Source organism: Corvus hawaiiensis, chromosome 8 (genome assembly GCF_020740725.1).
Source record: "Corvus hawaiiensis isolate bCorHaw1 chromosome 8, bCorHaw1.pri.cur, whole genome shotgun sequence".
Lineage (NCBI taxonomy): Eukaryota > Metazoa > Chordata > Aves > Passeriformes > Corvidae > Corvus > Corvus hawaiiensis.
In genome coordinates, this window is record NC_063220.1 from 13,791,443 (window position 1) to 13,807,096 (window position 15,654).

Below are 15,654 nucleotides of genomic sequence, written 5' to 3' on the forward strand. Positions count from 1 at the left end.
TATTTGGTGTGAAAAAGGGCTGGTTTGGGGGTGAGGAGTGAGCCTTTTCTTGGCCACATCACACAGCCAATAAATGCTACCAAGGATGCTCAGGAACTGGGATGTTATTTGCACCCAGAGAAAAACAGACCCTGTCCAAAGGAAAAACAGCCTCAGGAAATGCAAGGAGGGAAACTGAGGCACAGAGTGTCCATGTGGTGTGCAAAGACATCCTGGGATTCGGCCCGGGCCTCAGTACAGAGGAATCCTTTTACAACCTCAAGCACTTGCTGTAGCACAGCCACTGCTGAGATTTAACCTGAGCTGTTCTGAGTGAACTTCCCCCAGGCAGGTGAAGGAGGAGCCCTGTCTGTGCCCAGGGTCTGACATAGACCTGAGCATCCTGGGCACCCACAGCCCCCTCACTGCAGCAGCCCTGCAGCACCTTCCCTGCAGTGAGTGAACCACGGGATAGGGCAGGCATGGGGGTCATGTTGGAGACAGCAGCCCCCAAAACACGTTCCCAGAAGGGGCTGACATGACACCGACACAGCCAGGCACATGAGAGCTGCTGTGATTTAGGCACATGGTTGCTGCCCCATGGCAAAGGCACTCACTGGCTCCCTGAGCCCTGCACAGAGTTGGGCTGCTTCGCACAGAGGTTAGGGATGGCCAAGGGGCTGTGTAGAATCAGGACACTCTGCTCATGAGATCCTACCAGGCAGGCTGCTTCCTATAGCCCAGACAGGGAAACTGAGGCAGGGAGGGCTGCTGGGATTCAGGGAGCACGGGAAGGTGACAGTAGACTTGTCCCAGCTGCACCATCACAGCTGAGCCACAGGGAAATTCGCTTGTCTACCAAGCATGAAGCCCCTGTGCAGACCACTCCCATGGGACTGGGGTCACAATCCCTTCACCATATGGGAGGGATGATCCTGAGAGGGCACCGACTCCTGGCTTTGCTCCTGCAGACACAGGCTCAGGCTCATGCAGACCAGGCAGGGTTCTCACTCTGCACCCACTGGCCCTGAGGATGCCCCACAGGGTGCTCTGCCCTCCAGGCCTTCTCCAACCAGGCTCCGTCAGCTACACCCCAGCAGCCCTTCCCTCACGCTCTGCACCACGCCGACGTCACCCCGGCCATTAATAGCACTTGGTTAATTAATTTGATGGGAACAGCAGGGACCACACTTTGCATTTAGTGAACTTCCGAGAACTTCCAACCTCATCTTCATAATTGGCCTCATAAATTCGAGGAAAGAGAGAAATCAGCAAAGCCAGAGAAGCGCAGGAGGCAGGAGAGGCCCTGCACACGGGAGGGCGGGCGAGTGCGTGAGAAGTGACTCTATTTGGTGTCCTTATTTAATTTTATTGCACAGATCCATCTTCGCCCGCCCCCTCCCTGCCTAGCCCTCTCTCTCCCGCTCTCCCTGCTGAGTTCACCTAATCATGATAAATTCATATTCATTTCCCTGCCTGCTCCGACGGGGGGAGCAGCGGCTCCCCTACATTCACGCAGCCATGCTGCCATTAGCAAATATTTACTCATGAATACAAAGTGCCGGAGTTAGAGGCCAAACTACCCTCCCTGCCCCCCTTTTTCCCCAGCCCCCTCCCACCCCTGCACCAGGATTTGCAGGACAGCTAAGGATGGGTGTCCTTCCCACAGGGTAGGGAGCAGGGTGGGAAGAGCTGCCTAATGCCCAGAGCTTTTTCTTCTTCCAGAGTTTTTCTTCCTTTTCAATAAGGGAGGCAGAGAGATGCTCGTTGGGGGACAGGAATTGCCTGACACCCTAATCTGGACTCACCTTCAGGGTGCAGGGATGGCAGGGTGGCAGGCTGGGAGCAAGGGATGCTACGGCAGAAGCTGAGGGCCTGTCCCAGCTCCATGACTTTCCACTCGGTCTCTAAGTGCTGCTGCATTTTGTTTTATTTTTAATTTTCAGGATGATCAGACCCACAGTCAGGGAGAGCAGGAGGGGGTGTGCTGGGGAGGGGGGAATAGCTGAAGCTCCTTCCTGGGAAGCAGAAACCAGGCTATACCTTGCTAGAGATGCTTAAAACCGTGTTTGCTCTCCCCAACTGCACCCATCCTGAGGATTTAGCACCCACCTCTTCCCACAAACCCAGGTGCCCCGTCCCTTGTACCTTCTTCCCAAGGGTGACATCCCGTGGTTCAGAAGAGGCAGGAGGTGTGCTGTGACAAGCGTGTGGTCAGGCCCTGCCCTGCTGCAAGGGCAGCGATTAGAGGTGTAAAGAGGAGCAGGTGTGGGGCAGCTCTGTCCCCTCTGCCCAGGGCAGGGCTGAATCACTGCGGGCAACACAGCCCAGCCCCTCATGTTTCTCCCCTTGCACCAGGATGAGGGAGAAGTGGGAGCCTGCAGCATCCAGAAATGCCACCCCCAGCTGCTCTGGACAAGCTCCATGTCGTGCTCCTTCACCTCCTGCCCCTTTCAACCCCCACAGCTACACCGAGGGGAAATGGGCTTTATCCATCCGTAGCCCACCTGGCTGCAGTTAGCCACAGGAGGGCCCTCTGCCCCCTCCAAAGAGCCTGGGCAGGGATGTGTGGGGTGGGAGGGGATGGACAGACACCCGGCTCATTCCCTCACAGAGCGGGGGACCGGTGGGATTTCTGCCCCAGTGGCCTCCACATGACACGAATGTACTAGGGCCACCCCCCCTGACATTTCCCAAGGGACTGGGCACAAAGTCTTGCTCCTGAGGAGCCCTGACCCCACACATCCCCATGTCCAGCCTCTCCCTAAGTAAAAGCAGGACAAACAGCAGTGTCAGGCGCTGCTGCAGCACCCCTTCAGCACCTGCCTGTGAACTGTGGCCCTGGAGGAGGGGGTGACAAAGGAGAAGGAGTAGGGAGCCAGCAGTGCCATATTTCCCATGCCGTTACTGATGTCTTCAGCACGTGGCCCCACTGAGAGAGGCAGCCCCGGCCCTGCAGAAGCAGCTTGCCCTGGCATCCAGAGCTGGAGGCAAACCTGAGCTCATCAAGGCACAAAACTGAGCAGCTCTGCACTGAGCCCTGCATTCTGCTTCAGCCCAGGCAAAAAAAGGCTCATGGCCTGTCAGACATAAGGCAGCCTCCCCATCTAACCTTGCTGTGGGACAGGACTATCCCCAGCCCTGGACAAGGCCAGATGTGGTACTGCCCAGCCAAAGCTGGCTGACTGTAAGGATGGGGACCCCTTTCCCTGAGGGGTGTCCCTGGGCTGCACAGCCCTCCTGGGGACAAAGAATTCGCCCTGGACCTGACAGGCCCCTGGTCCGAGGCTGCCTCCCCTCTGCTCCTGGATAACCCAGCTCAGTTCTCGCTGCCCCTGTGCCTCAGCAGCCCCTGTCCTCCAGCTTCTCCATCTCCCTTTCAAGCCAATCATTCCTGCTGCTCATCTCCATGTGCACCCTTGACTTCCAGGATGTTCACATTCCCCTTGGATAACTAAAGCATTTCCTTGCTCAGGAGTCTGAGCTGTGTTCCAGGCAGAGAACAGGACACAGAACAGCAGCCAACTCCCACATGCTCTACTGTTTGAAGAATATGAAAAAGCTGACAGCAATCCTTTCCTGACTCCACACCTGAAGAAAGAGCTCAACCCAAGGCTCAGAGCTCAAGAATCGCTCCTTTCTCTGGGAACAGCCAATCCCAGCTCAGCCATGTGGCCAGCTGGATGCCAGGACAGAGGATGGTATGGAAGGATGGTGGCCAGCAACTCCCTGCCCTGAGAGCCAGAAGTGCTGGTCCAACAGCGTGACAGTCTGCACTGCATGTTCTCCACCTCCACTGCAACCAGAGAAATGGGCCAGCACAGGAGGAGCTCCTGCTAAGCCACAGGAGAAAGTCCCAACAGTTGCAGTGCAGAGAGCAAAAAGACACAGATACCAAGGGAAAAGAGAGAAGGGATTTATTTATTACACTTCAAATTTCAAAGCACCAAGACAGGCCAAAAGACATTCATTTCCCTCAGGTGTCCCAGCACAAATGCCACTGCTGGGGTCTGGGCCACCCCAGCAAAGCCCCAGCCCTGGTGATGCCCAGCAGCCACAGGACACCTGGTTTGCGCCTGCCCTAGCAGCAAACGTGCAGCTTTGCCTTGCTATGTGCAACAGGGCCAGATCCCCCACAAGGGAGCAGGAGCCCCGGGGTCCTGGCACAAGAGATGCCCACCGTGGCACCTCTGCCAGGAGCAACCACTGCAATACCTGTAACAGACAGAGCACTCCACAACTCTGGGAAATTCATCTCCACAATATAAAATAGTGCAGGTTTCCTGAGAAATAAAATTCACTCCCATGGAACAGGTGGGACCAGCCACAAGCACATGCATATACAAACACACACACACTTTCCCTGATCAAAGACCAGATGACTCCATGGCTTCCACACAAAAAAAAGGAAAAAAGCTTTGCTTTGCCCAAATTAGAACTTAACTATTTCCTTGTGTTTCTCTCTGTCTCCATGACTCCTACAGACAGACACACAGCCCTGCTGGGTTACATTCAGTGCCATTACATTCAAATCCTTCCTGAGCACAGCTCCCCAAGCTGTGAGTTCTGTTCCTCTCCTGCACTGAGAGGAAATGAGTTCTTGGGCCAGACCAGGGCTCTCAGTAAATCTGGAGGATCCCCAGCACACAAGGCTGGGAGCAAGCAGGCACAGCACCTCAGGTCCCTACGTCTATTTCAAGGCTTAGCTGGCACCAGAGAAAGCTGGTGGCAGTCACAGCAGCCTGGCCCTGTGCAGTGGGACCCACCAAGGGACACATCAGCTCAGACAGGACACAGCAGCAGCACAGGTTAACTGCTTGGCTTGTGACTCCTGCAGTAGCAGCTGCCAGCAGTAGTGAGAAGGGGGAAGGCCCGTCAGAGAGCCAAGCTAGAAGCTGTTACCTTCATTCACAGCTCAGGACAGAAATTTTGGAGTGTCAGTGCTTAGACACAGAGGAAGATGCATCCCACTTCCCTTGTTCCCAAGCACTGTCAGGGGCTGGATCACAAGGTTCTGCAGCCCAGTCTTCCAAAGCCGGGAACAGCAGGGCCAGGGTAGCTGATGGGCAGTGAGTCCTTCTGGTAGTCGCACCAAGACAGCACTTCCAGTGTCGTTCCAGCCCACAGCCTCTGCTGAAGAAGCCACAGAGCTCTACCCAGCAGCCAGGCCGCAAGCTTGCAAGGAGCCCCAGTTTGCTGGGATATGTTCCTCAACCTGCAGGCACCACAGAGCAGCACTGGGGAAATCAGATCCTTCAAAACAGCAGCACAGCAGTGAGCCCAGGCTGACAACCAGGCATCACCAGTCTCGTTCCGAGGGCTCCCGGTAGGGCAGCCCCAGCTGAATGAAGACATCTCTCTCGGTGGGAGTGGGCAGAGTGTGGCCAGACGACACCTTGGCACCCCCAGGGCCTCGCACCACGGCCGAGCTGAGCGCGTGCTCCGACAGGCTCATGCCCTTGGTCTTGGCCAGGGCGCGCATGGAGCGGTTGAAGTGAGCCGAGCCCGTGAAGTAGAGCAGGGCACAGGCGAACTCCTGGTATGGCACCACGATGATGTCGAGGCGGCGGTGACGCTGCGCTGGCCCGGGCAGGCGGCACACGCCCAGGTACTTCTTCTGATCACCATTGTCCTCCTGACTCACCAGGTCATCTGTAAGGAAGCCTGGGGAGAGAGAACAGGCCAAGAGGAGCTGAACGGTAGAGACTGACACCTCCATGCTGAACTCCCGACTGCCCAGAGAGCAGCAGAGATGTCTCATAACGCACTGTGGGACCCCAGGGATAACGTGCTGAGCTGCACGTTCCCTCCTTAACACTACAGCTGAGCCAGGTCTATGGGCAGTAATTTTAAGGACTAACAAGATGTCCTATCCTTGGGAAAAGTGATCACCTATCCGTCAATGAATGCCATCCACCTCACTGGCTCCTCACCTTGGCCATTCTAAGAGCAGCTTCCCCACCCTCTTACCGCTCCTGTGGAGGCTGTCGAGCAGCTTGTTGAACACCCCACGGTGAGACTGCCCATCCGGGTGAGTGACCAGCACATCCACATCTCCACAGGTGGCCTTTCCCCGACGGTAGGAGCCACAGGCCACACACACGAGGCCAGGCTTCAGGGCCAGGGCAGCTTGTCTGACCTTCAAGAAAGAGGGATGAGGAGTCAGACACCAGCCTCTTCATGCCCGTTCCATCACGGCAGCAAAGGATCTTGTGCCTGCCTTAAGACCTGTCCTGCATCTCCAGAGTCTCCATACACTTGACAGGCATGGCACACTGCCCCACCAAGAAGGCTGGCCTGCTGTCAGGCAAGGAGTGAGCCAGGGTGGCCTCCACCCCGTCCTGCCAACACCCAGCAGAATGCCACACTATCCAGTGATTGACCATCACCTTGTGGGAGCACTGGATTGGGACAAGCAGGAAGATGCAGCACTGCTAAAGGGGCAAAGTACTGCAAAGCTTTCAGAGCCTTCCGTTTCTGAGACAGCAAGAGGTAAGAGGTTTTTCAGCTGCCCTACAGGCACAAGGCTTGCCAGCTCTGCCCACAAAGAGAGTAAGTTCAACAGGTGATAGTCACAGGTCCTGTTTCAAAAACAGGGATGGGCTCATGAAGTGTCCGCAGCAAGACCCAATACAGCAGAAAATCTGTGAGTACCCCTTGGAGTTCATTTCTGCCGAGACTTCTGCCTCTGCAGGAGAGCTAGGCTTCCTGACCCAGAGAAAGCACAATTGTCTCAGCATTTTATGTTTGGATGCCAACACGCTGCTGCCAGCAATCACACACATAATCAGAACTTCTCCTATTACAGTCTTCTCCAGGCTGGACCCCAGCTCCTGTTTTGTGCAGACAGTGCTAACTCTGATGGCTTCATTCATTACATGTTTAAGAAAGGCTCCCAAGTCCCTGGACAGGTCTAAAGTATTCTTGGTCTGATTGTGCCAATCACCCTGCTGGCAGCAAATAATGAGGGGCTCAGCAATTCCCAGTGATGAGGCCATCACAGAGGCTGGGGTTCAGCAAGGCAGTGTCTGTGCCCACAGCCCCTTGTCACTCTTGGGGATCATCCTTCATTAGCAAGAGATAAACCCATTAACCTTTGCCCCAAAGGTGCTCCAAGAAGCCACAAGCCTTTCTCATGCAGAGCAAGCCCTCCTCTGGTGTTCTTGCCCCCCTTCTGGCTTTAAATGAAGATTTCTAGAAAACTCCCAGCCCCACCCAAGAGCCTAAAAGCTCCTCAGATCTCACTGTGACAGGCAGCACAGACAGTGACTAATCCCTCATTCTCTCTCCTGGGCCTGGATCAGAGGAGTGTGTGTGTGTATGGAGGGGAGCACAGTAATCCCATCAAGATAACAATAGACCCACTCCCAAGAGCCAGCTCCTCAGCCCAGCCTGCCTGGGAAAGGGACCACTCACCACCAAAATGGCTAATCCGGCACACAGGACTGACACCCCAGCAGGAGCCTGGCAGGAGGGTATTCTTCGTGGCCAGGCCCTGTGGCCGAGTGACAGGGTCACACTGACTGCTGCTTCCATGGTGACTGGAGAGCACAGGGATAGCAATGACAGTGTGTTCCCCAGGCTCTCTGCTCACATTAGGGTACACTGGCTTAGCACCCCATAGTCATGGAGTGCCAAGGGATCCTAGAGCAGCACTCGTTTGCAGCCTGGATCCCCTTTGCTTCCAGCAAGGATATCCACCCTCTGTCCTCTGACTGACAACTGGATCACAGGGTGCTCACAGCTTCCTTTGGAGGAGCAGCACCAGGGAGACCTCAGCTGAAAGCAGACATTCCAGACATGATGAGAGGCAGGAAAGCAGAGCTGGGAACCTGCTTATCCATGCCACATGCAGCCTTTTTCAAAGCAGTGTGTACAACTGAGCCCTGTGAAGTATCCTCCTCCTTGCCAGGCACTCACACTGAACTTTCTTATGGGCCAAGGTAGGTGCCTTGTGTGCCCATGCCCAGAAAGGGTCCCCCAAGCACTGACCCCACTCAAAGGAGAGGCTGAAGAGCTCAGCTGTAACACAAGGGCCATTTTCACAGCGTCTACCTTCCTGTCATGTCCCAGCAAGTACTGCACTCTGAGGGCCTGGGGCCAAGCTACTCACAGTCTGCTCTATTTCTGCAGCTTCCTCCCGAGGCATGCGCTCCAGGAAATCCGTGTAGTGCTTCAGTCCCACAGCCTGCTGGCTGGTCAGAGTGGCCTTGGTGCGGATGTCATCCAGTGTCCGGAAACCCTAGTGCAGACCATGTGCTGATATTCAGACACCTACCAAGACTTTGCTCTTCACATACTTTCCACCAAGATTTGGGGAGATTGTATTTAGCCTGTCTCAAGCTTCTGAGATCACATGTAGAGAACACTTTAGGTTCCTAAAAGAAGGGATTTTGGCAATCCTACTACCCATTCACATCTCTAATCTCCACCCCTTCTCTGACAGAAGGCTACTGCTCCTAAGGCATGGTGTCCCTACAGCCTGAAGGAAAACACGTACTGCAAGTAAAGGAACACATACAATATCCCAATGAGGGAAAGCCAACAGCATGAACACAACCATATTTTTAAGACAAGCAACAATCCAGTCACAAACCAAACACTACAGGAAACCAGGCTTCATCAGCTCGTACTCAGGAGACAAACTGCTTTTAAAGAAGGAACCCATCCAGTGCGCTGGGCTGCTCCTATTGGCACAATTATTTCAACCTCACTTTTACAACTTCCAGACAAGATGGATGGCTGCTCTGACAGCTACAGGCCAACAGCCAGCAAGTGCATCAGGAGCTTTCATGGACAAGATGCCCTGATTCAAGCCTGGCTCTTAGCAATGTCATTGCCATGACTAGTGTGACATGAGCTCCAAGGAGCTCTGCCTCTGCTAGAGCAGAGGCAGCATGTCTCCCACTCCTCCTCTCCACATCTTTGTCCTCTACCCACCCCACCACAACTAAAGTCTCAGCTGGGTGCTGAGACACAATGGGACCCAGCCTCATAGGTCCTCCCAAAAAACCAGATTTAAATCTTACCTGTAGATATTGGCAATTTAAAACCATTTGTGAAAGTAATTCTCCTACACTCAGCAGCGGTCTTCAAATCATAACCTGAAAGCCTTGTATGTAAGGCATTGAACTTACCTGCTGGTACCACATCTGAGCTGTCTTGACCCCTGCTCCCCAGATGTTGGAAAATAACTCCAGCACAGGCACTCTCTCACTGATGTGATCCAGCTTGCGCAGGTGCCCACTCTCCAAGATCTCCAGGATCTTCTCTGCCATCCGCTTCCCAATCCCAGGGATTTTACAGGCTTCCTAGAAAGAAACCAGAGCTGCTACTGGAAAAGCAAAGACAAGCTGAGGAGCTGCTACTGACTCACAGCCTGGTTAGTCAATTGATGAGTAAAGGGTAAGTGGCAGGACTAGTTCTGCCTGACAGCCTCCTCTCTAGCCCAAACTTACCTTGGTTGATCAATTCAAGTGGAAAAGGACAAGCCTGCAGAGTGGGACTGAAACATGAACACACTGAACTGCAGGACTGCCACAGTCCATAAAACTCCAGTTAGTTTTATGTGTTATCTCTACTGGTGGCCAGTTGCTGTTGATGAAGAGGAAGGTGAAAATGTCCCTGCACTGTGTCCAAGGAAGGCATTTATCTTGTGAGTGTTCAGATCTGGCCCTAAAATGCTCAGATTCCATTTTTCTGCTGTTCTGAAAACACTGTGTGTGGTCAATAAATCCCAACCAGCACTTGCTATACAACCTCCATCGAAGGTCTACCTCCCTGCTCCACCCCCCTGGGGAGGTGTTTTACCTGGTAGGAGGTGACTGGTTTGTGGTAGCTCTTGAGCGCGTTGATTGCTTTGGAGTAGCCCAGAGCTCTCCACTTGTCTCCCTGGACAGAGTAAGCCTTTGCCAGCACTTCCAGCTTCTCTGTGATGCATTGGTTGTGATTTTCCTTCTTGGTGTTGGAAGACTGGGCACAAACCCACTTGCTGGGAGGCTGGGCCACTGTGTAAGAGCTGTCACTGATCTCCTCTGATGATTTCACAGGGTAGTGGCCAGAAATCAATGCTTCCAGATCTCCCTGGGTGACACCAGCATCTTCTCCTTCACTGTCTTCATCATCAGAGTATTTCTTTACAGAGAGATCAGAAAGCAGCCATGTGAGAGTAAGTGCATGCCTCATATGTCCCCTTTGGCACAGGCTACTTCTGAGACTAGGAAGCCAGAGCACTGACCACCCTCCCTTCCGGGCACACCATGCTCCAGTTGCCACCTCTAGAAGTGACTGCCTCAAGCTACACATGCACATCTCACAGTGCACAGGAGACTATACTGCTGTCCACCTGGGATTCAAGCACACAGCCCCTCCTACAGCCAAGTCCCTGAGATATTTTAAGAACACTTCCACAATGCTTCTGGTAGCAACCTGATCCACTGTACAAACACGGGTCTGAACAGGGTGTTTGCCAAGGAGTGAAGAACTGGTCCATATGGCTAAGGCAGGAACATGGGATGAAATATCAGAGACAGCTTCCTGAAAGGGAGATATTCTCAGACAGGGAATATTTCTCAAAAGGACATAAGTGAGTATCACCATAGTGAGTATGACAATGCCAAAATCCCTGGCTGGCAGAGATCCTGACTCCCTACTCCCACTGGGAAACCTTTAGCTCGTCTGGTGGCAGCACAGGCACATCTCTCACATTCAGACTCAGCAACTTCTACCCCATGATGCAGATGACAGGAGATAGGCACTGAACTTTGTTTTCAGTTTACAGACACAAAATCTCAACAGAGTAGTAAATTAAAACCCCCTCATTTTCCCCATGGCTATCTGCAAGAGAAAAGGGGGAGGAAGGAATGACACAAAGGACTCCACATTCCTCAGTGACAGAAGAAAGAACCAATGTATGCATTTGCTGATACCCTCAGCATTAGGATGCCTCTGTGTAGACTTAAGAAACAATGAGCCTTGGCTTCAGGTAATGAACAAAAGGGGATAGAAGTGGAAAGCCGCACAGAGGCTTTGTAGACTGCTTTGCTCACTGGGGTCCCCATCTCCCCTGATGTATAAACACAGGAGTCTATGAAGATCCAAGAGTTTCCATGTCATGGAAGTAACTCTGAGTGGTGCAGGGTTGTTTGGGATCAGTCCAGCAATTACATGCAGCACACCATGTCCTGTTACGAGTTTCTGCAGAGTGTCAGCCTAGTCAGAGCCACATCCTTACAACCTCTGGTTCTGCTGGCTGAGGAGGTAGGAGGTCTGGAGACACAACTCCTGCAAGATACAGAGCTGAAGTCTTTCAGCAAAATAGACAGGATGTGTTTTGCAGTCTTGTTTTATAACTCTGAAGACTGGGTCAGACTGAGGATTTGACAGACTAAATCAGTTTAATTTGTCTTGAAATGCAACTCCCTTAAGATGCTGTTCTCTCTAAGGGCAGCAAAGCCTCAGAGCGCTCAGGTAAGTCAGTAAGCCCCTTAAAAGCATTTAAGGACACGTTATCCAATCACAATGCAAAGAACTCTGCAGCTGGAGCTGGAAGCAATTCCCATCCTCTTGGCCAGCAGTGTCACAGAGGTGAAACAGCCCTTAAATCCCTGACTCTATGCTTTGTCAGCAAAGCTGATGGACTCTTTACAACCACATGTGCAAAACCAACTGGTAGCAATTGGCTACTTGAGAGGGAGACAGGCAGCCTGGGTTGACAGCCCCAGGTTCACAGAGAGTAACAGCCACTGCTTGAGGCTGCCTTGCAGAGACTGCATCTGAATGCCAGTCAGAAAGTGATTGCTACAGTCTGACTGGTAACAGGATTTCCTCAAAGCAGTTTACATCCAAAGGCAGAACTCCCCGATCAGTCCCTGTTTAGTATGAAACACTGGCACGCTCATCATTTCCTAGAGAAAAAACATCCAACCAAGCTGGAAAAGACTCTGTGCTTAAAAAACAGAAGCTACTTCTAAGCTAAGTTTCAGCTTTACTGTTGTAGTTGGGTCTCAAGTAGCTGTCTTTAAAGTCTCAAGGTACCCAACTCCTCCCCAAGTCACACAGTCTAAGCTTGGGACAAGGGATTTTACTGAAATGTCTACAAATGTGGCTTTTGTGTCCTCAGTGAGCTGCCAGGTAGAGAGTAATTGCAGGGTTTTCTGCAACAAAAATTTGTGTTGCAAAGCAGATGCCAGCAATACAAGGGAGCTGCTGGGGATGTTTGAGGTAACCTTGCTACAGATAGATTTGAATGACACCAATGCCCAAGAAGAACTCAGCAAACTTGAGCAAAAATACAGAGAAAGGATGGAAAGCTAACAGCAGGCCACAGAAGCTGACTCACTGCAGAGGCCACTAATAACCCAACACAGATATTTTAAGAACACCTCCACAATGCTTCTGGTAGCAACCTGATCCACTGTACAAACACGGGTCTGAACAGGGTGTTTGCCAAGGAGTGAAGAACTGGTCCATATGGCTAAGGCAGGAACATGGGATGAAATATCAGAGACAGCTTCCTGAAAGGGAGATATTCTCAGACAGGGAATATTTCTCAAAAGGACATAAGTGAGGATCACCACAGTGAGCCTTGGCCTGATCAGAGCACCAGGACTGCTTCAGCTGGAAATGTTCTGATGGGAACAGCAATTTAAGGGGCATTGTTTTTATTCTGAACAGCTAAAAAGGACAAAGAGAAGCAGTAACCATGTCCACAGCCTGAGTCTGGCCACACAACTCACTGAAACATCCAAACACCTTCCCCTTGCTGAGAAAATCTCACATTGTATCCCTGCAGGGATCAGGGATGCTCTTAGCCAGGAAAAGCAGCATGCAGGATCTGTTCACAAGGAGATGGATCTGTGCAGGAAAGCCTCACCTCAGCCAGTTGCTGCTGTCCAAGGGTGCCCAAGCCTTGCTGTGAGGAATGTTCCACCTGTGATTCAGTATTTGGTTTCACTGCTCCCGTCTCTGCTGGGGGCTGGATTTTCACTCTGTCCAGGATCTGCTGCTGTTCTTTCTGGAACTCTCCCTCCTCCAGGTACCTGCCATGGATTGGATGTCTTAGTACAGGGGAAGGAGGACTTCCCAGCCCCCAGAAGTCTGACCAAGAAATCCTTCTGCATGTTTTGGACTGGACCAAACAACCCATATGAATTGTACTCTCTCAGATCACAGATTAATTACTCTGGTTTTAGCTCAACTCCCCAGTTACCATCTACCTAGCTGACCTGCAACTTCCACTCCTACCTACCTCATTCTTAGGCTCTCTCTCCAAAACTTTGCCAAAACATTTTGCTCCTAACCTGTGCCTGCTGCTCCATTCCTCATTTCCTCTTGTGCCTAGTTGCCAATTCTCTACCTTTCATCTGCAATAAGTAAGAAACAGTATTTAAACCTCAGCATTTTTAACAGACATCTTGTTATCACTGATGGATCAGGAAGATGTGCCTTTAGTGCCTGTAGCAAGTGAAAGGACTTATGGTAATATGTCTGGGCCCTATTACATGTTTTGCTACCCCACAGAACTTTGAGTCATGCTCACAGGAGCTGCAAGGAGTTGCAGTCCAAGATTTTGAGCAGAGGTCAGATTTTAGTGCTGTGCAGTTTAGGATAGAAGAACTGCAGGGAGGGATGGCAGTGTGGCATTTGCATACCTGGGAGGCATAAAGACACCATAGCCAGCAGTACTCAGCAGCTTCTGGTCTCTAATGCAAGCACTCAGCCAGGATGCCTTCACCAGCTGCAGCCCCGGGCGCAGCTTGGTTAACTTGAGGAGCCGAAAGGCGCGATCGCAGTCCATGTCCTCAGCCACAATGACGTGCGTCACCTCCAAGGAGAGCTGGCTGTGTACGACACCCCCGTTCTGGACAATCTGCCTGTGGAAGATCTCGGCCCTGGCCTGGCCAATGCCGGCTTGCAACACGTAGGCGATGACTGGTTTCAGCCACTCTGCTGAGGAAAGCACAGGGGCAGGGACACAGTGACAAGGGAAAGTGCCCCAGCCCAGCAGGGCTACTACATCTCTCACACAGGACTTGATGGCAACAGCCCTGGCAGGCAGTCTTTGGGGGGCTCCAGCTGGATACACCAAAGCAAGCTGGACATGACCTCTACAGAAAAACACACTGAGGGCCTGAAAAAGCCTTTGGGGAACAGCACTTGCAGTTAACAAGCTGGGTGTAAGTATTATATCCTACATCATACGGACACAGGACTTACCCTCAGGTATCTCTGTTCCTTCCTCTTTCAGGATCTTTGGAGGGATGCTTTTCCCCGAATCATCCCTCACCTTCTTCCTCTTGGGAAAGGCTTTGACAATCCCTCGTGGCTCCATAGGCCTGGTGGGAAGGTTAGCAGCAATCGCTAAATACAAATGAGAAAGAGCAAGGTTGCTTAGATCTTACCTAATCACAACTCAAGATTCACTCTTGTTGCTCACTGTCTTTGTTGTCCTGAAGTTCTTTTTTTGTTGTTGCCTTCCAAAAATGCTCAGCCTGAGGGAGGCAACCGAAATCAAGAATTGCAGCCCTAGAATGTCCTAGAAACCTCTACAGCTGAGTTCTTACAATGGAAAACATTCAACTGCTTTAACATTTTAGAGCTCCTATCTGCTCAGCCAAAAGAAGCAACTTCATTTCCCGGGTATTTCTTAAGCACATTCCCAAGAGACCTCTTGTGCCAGGGCTGAAATCCAGTCACCTATTGAGATAAAACAGCTGATTGACACCAAGTGCTTCACACAGCCACAAGAGGAAAACTCCCAACTTGGCTTCATCTGGATACAGCAAATTACTAAAGACTAACTAGCCGAGTTCAATATGGGTACAACTGCAGCTTTACCATTACAAGCCTTGCAAAAACAAACTTTGGAGCTTGAACTACCAGGATAGAAGGAAGCTCAGTTTTCTGTAGCCCAGTTTCCTGAATCACTGTATATGCCAACAGCCCCTTCCATGTGGCTGCAGCGTTGAGTCAACACCAGCTTGGTTTCCTCTCTGTGCAGCACTCTGGGTTTCGCGTAGAGGTTTCTCACACACAGTCCAACACAAACCTATCCTTCCAAACCTGGAAAGGCTGAAAATGGTCCCACCTGGCCATGGCTTCCTGCTATGGTCACCTTCTCATCTGAGCATTAAACATAACCCTCTGAAAACCAACCCAGAGCTCAATCAAGTCCTTGCTTCTGCGAGGAAGAGTTCAGCTCCAGGGGAACAGAAACCCTGCTACGTTTCTAAAACTCACCTTCGCTGAAACGTTTCAGTTTTCAGGTCGTTTTGACCAAAAAGAGCCCTCTGGAAACAGTAATCCTTTCTATTACATAAAGAAAAAACCCAGACCAAAAGCCCGCCAAGGTTCTGGGTGCCCAAGTACGTTCCAGGGCTCAGAAGTGTGTTTCTGCAGGCTGTATTTTAACTCCTCTAAAGCACAACCCACGCGCCGGGTACCAAACCTGCCTTGCCAGCCTCCTCAGGCCGTAAAGGTTTCAAGGCCACCAACCCGGGGCTGGCAGCACCCACAACCTCGGGGCAAGAACGACACCCCAGACCTCGCGGCTGTGCCCGGGCGAGCCGAGGGCAGGCGGGAGCCGAGAGGGCGCAGCCGGAGAGCGGAAGGGCCCCGAAGGAGAGCGGGGCCGCGGCCGCGGCCGGGCAGGGCCGCGCTCAGCTCGGCCGGGCC

General features: G+C 52.1%; 1 protein-coding gene across 5 annotated transcripts; it reads right to left on the minus strand.

Moving 5' to 3' along the window:
- Nucleotides 1-3,881: 3,881 nt before the first annotated feature.
- POLL (DNA polymerase lambda) lies at nt 3,882-15,653 on the minus strand. 5 transcript variants are annotated; one of them, XM_048311532.1, is made up of 9 exons: nt 15,432-15,653; nt 14,197-14,315; nt 13,632-13,929; nt 12,854-13,019; nt 9,790-10,113; nt 9,117-9,290; nt 8,093-8,221; nt 5,950-6,118; nt 3,882-5,643 (listed from the first exon to the last, which is right to left on the minus strand). In XM_048311532.1, the coding sequence occupies exons 2-9, from the start codon at nt 14,309-14,311 to the stop codon at nt 5,279-5,281; spliced, it is 1,740 nt and encodes a 579-aa protein (XP_048167489.1). In that variant the 5' UTR covers nt 14,312-14,315; nt 15,432-15,653; the 3' UTR covers nt 3,882-5,278. The 5 variants fall into 5 exon arrangements, with proteins under 5 accessions (XP_048167489.1, XP_048167487.1, XP_048167488.1 ...); XM_048311530.1 differs by having other exon boundaries at nt 14,197-14,340; XM_048311531.1 differs by having other exon boundaries at nt 15,220-15,653.
- Between the last annotated feature and the right edge of the window lies 1 nt (nt 15,654).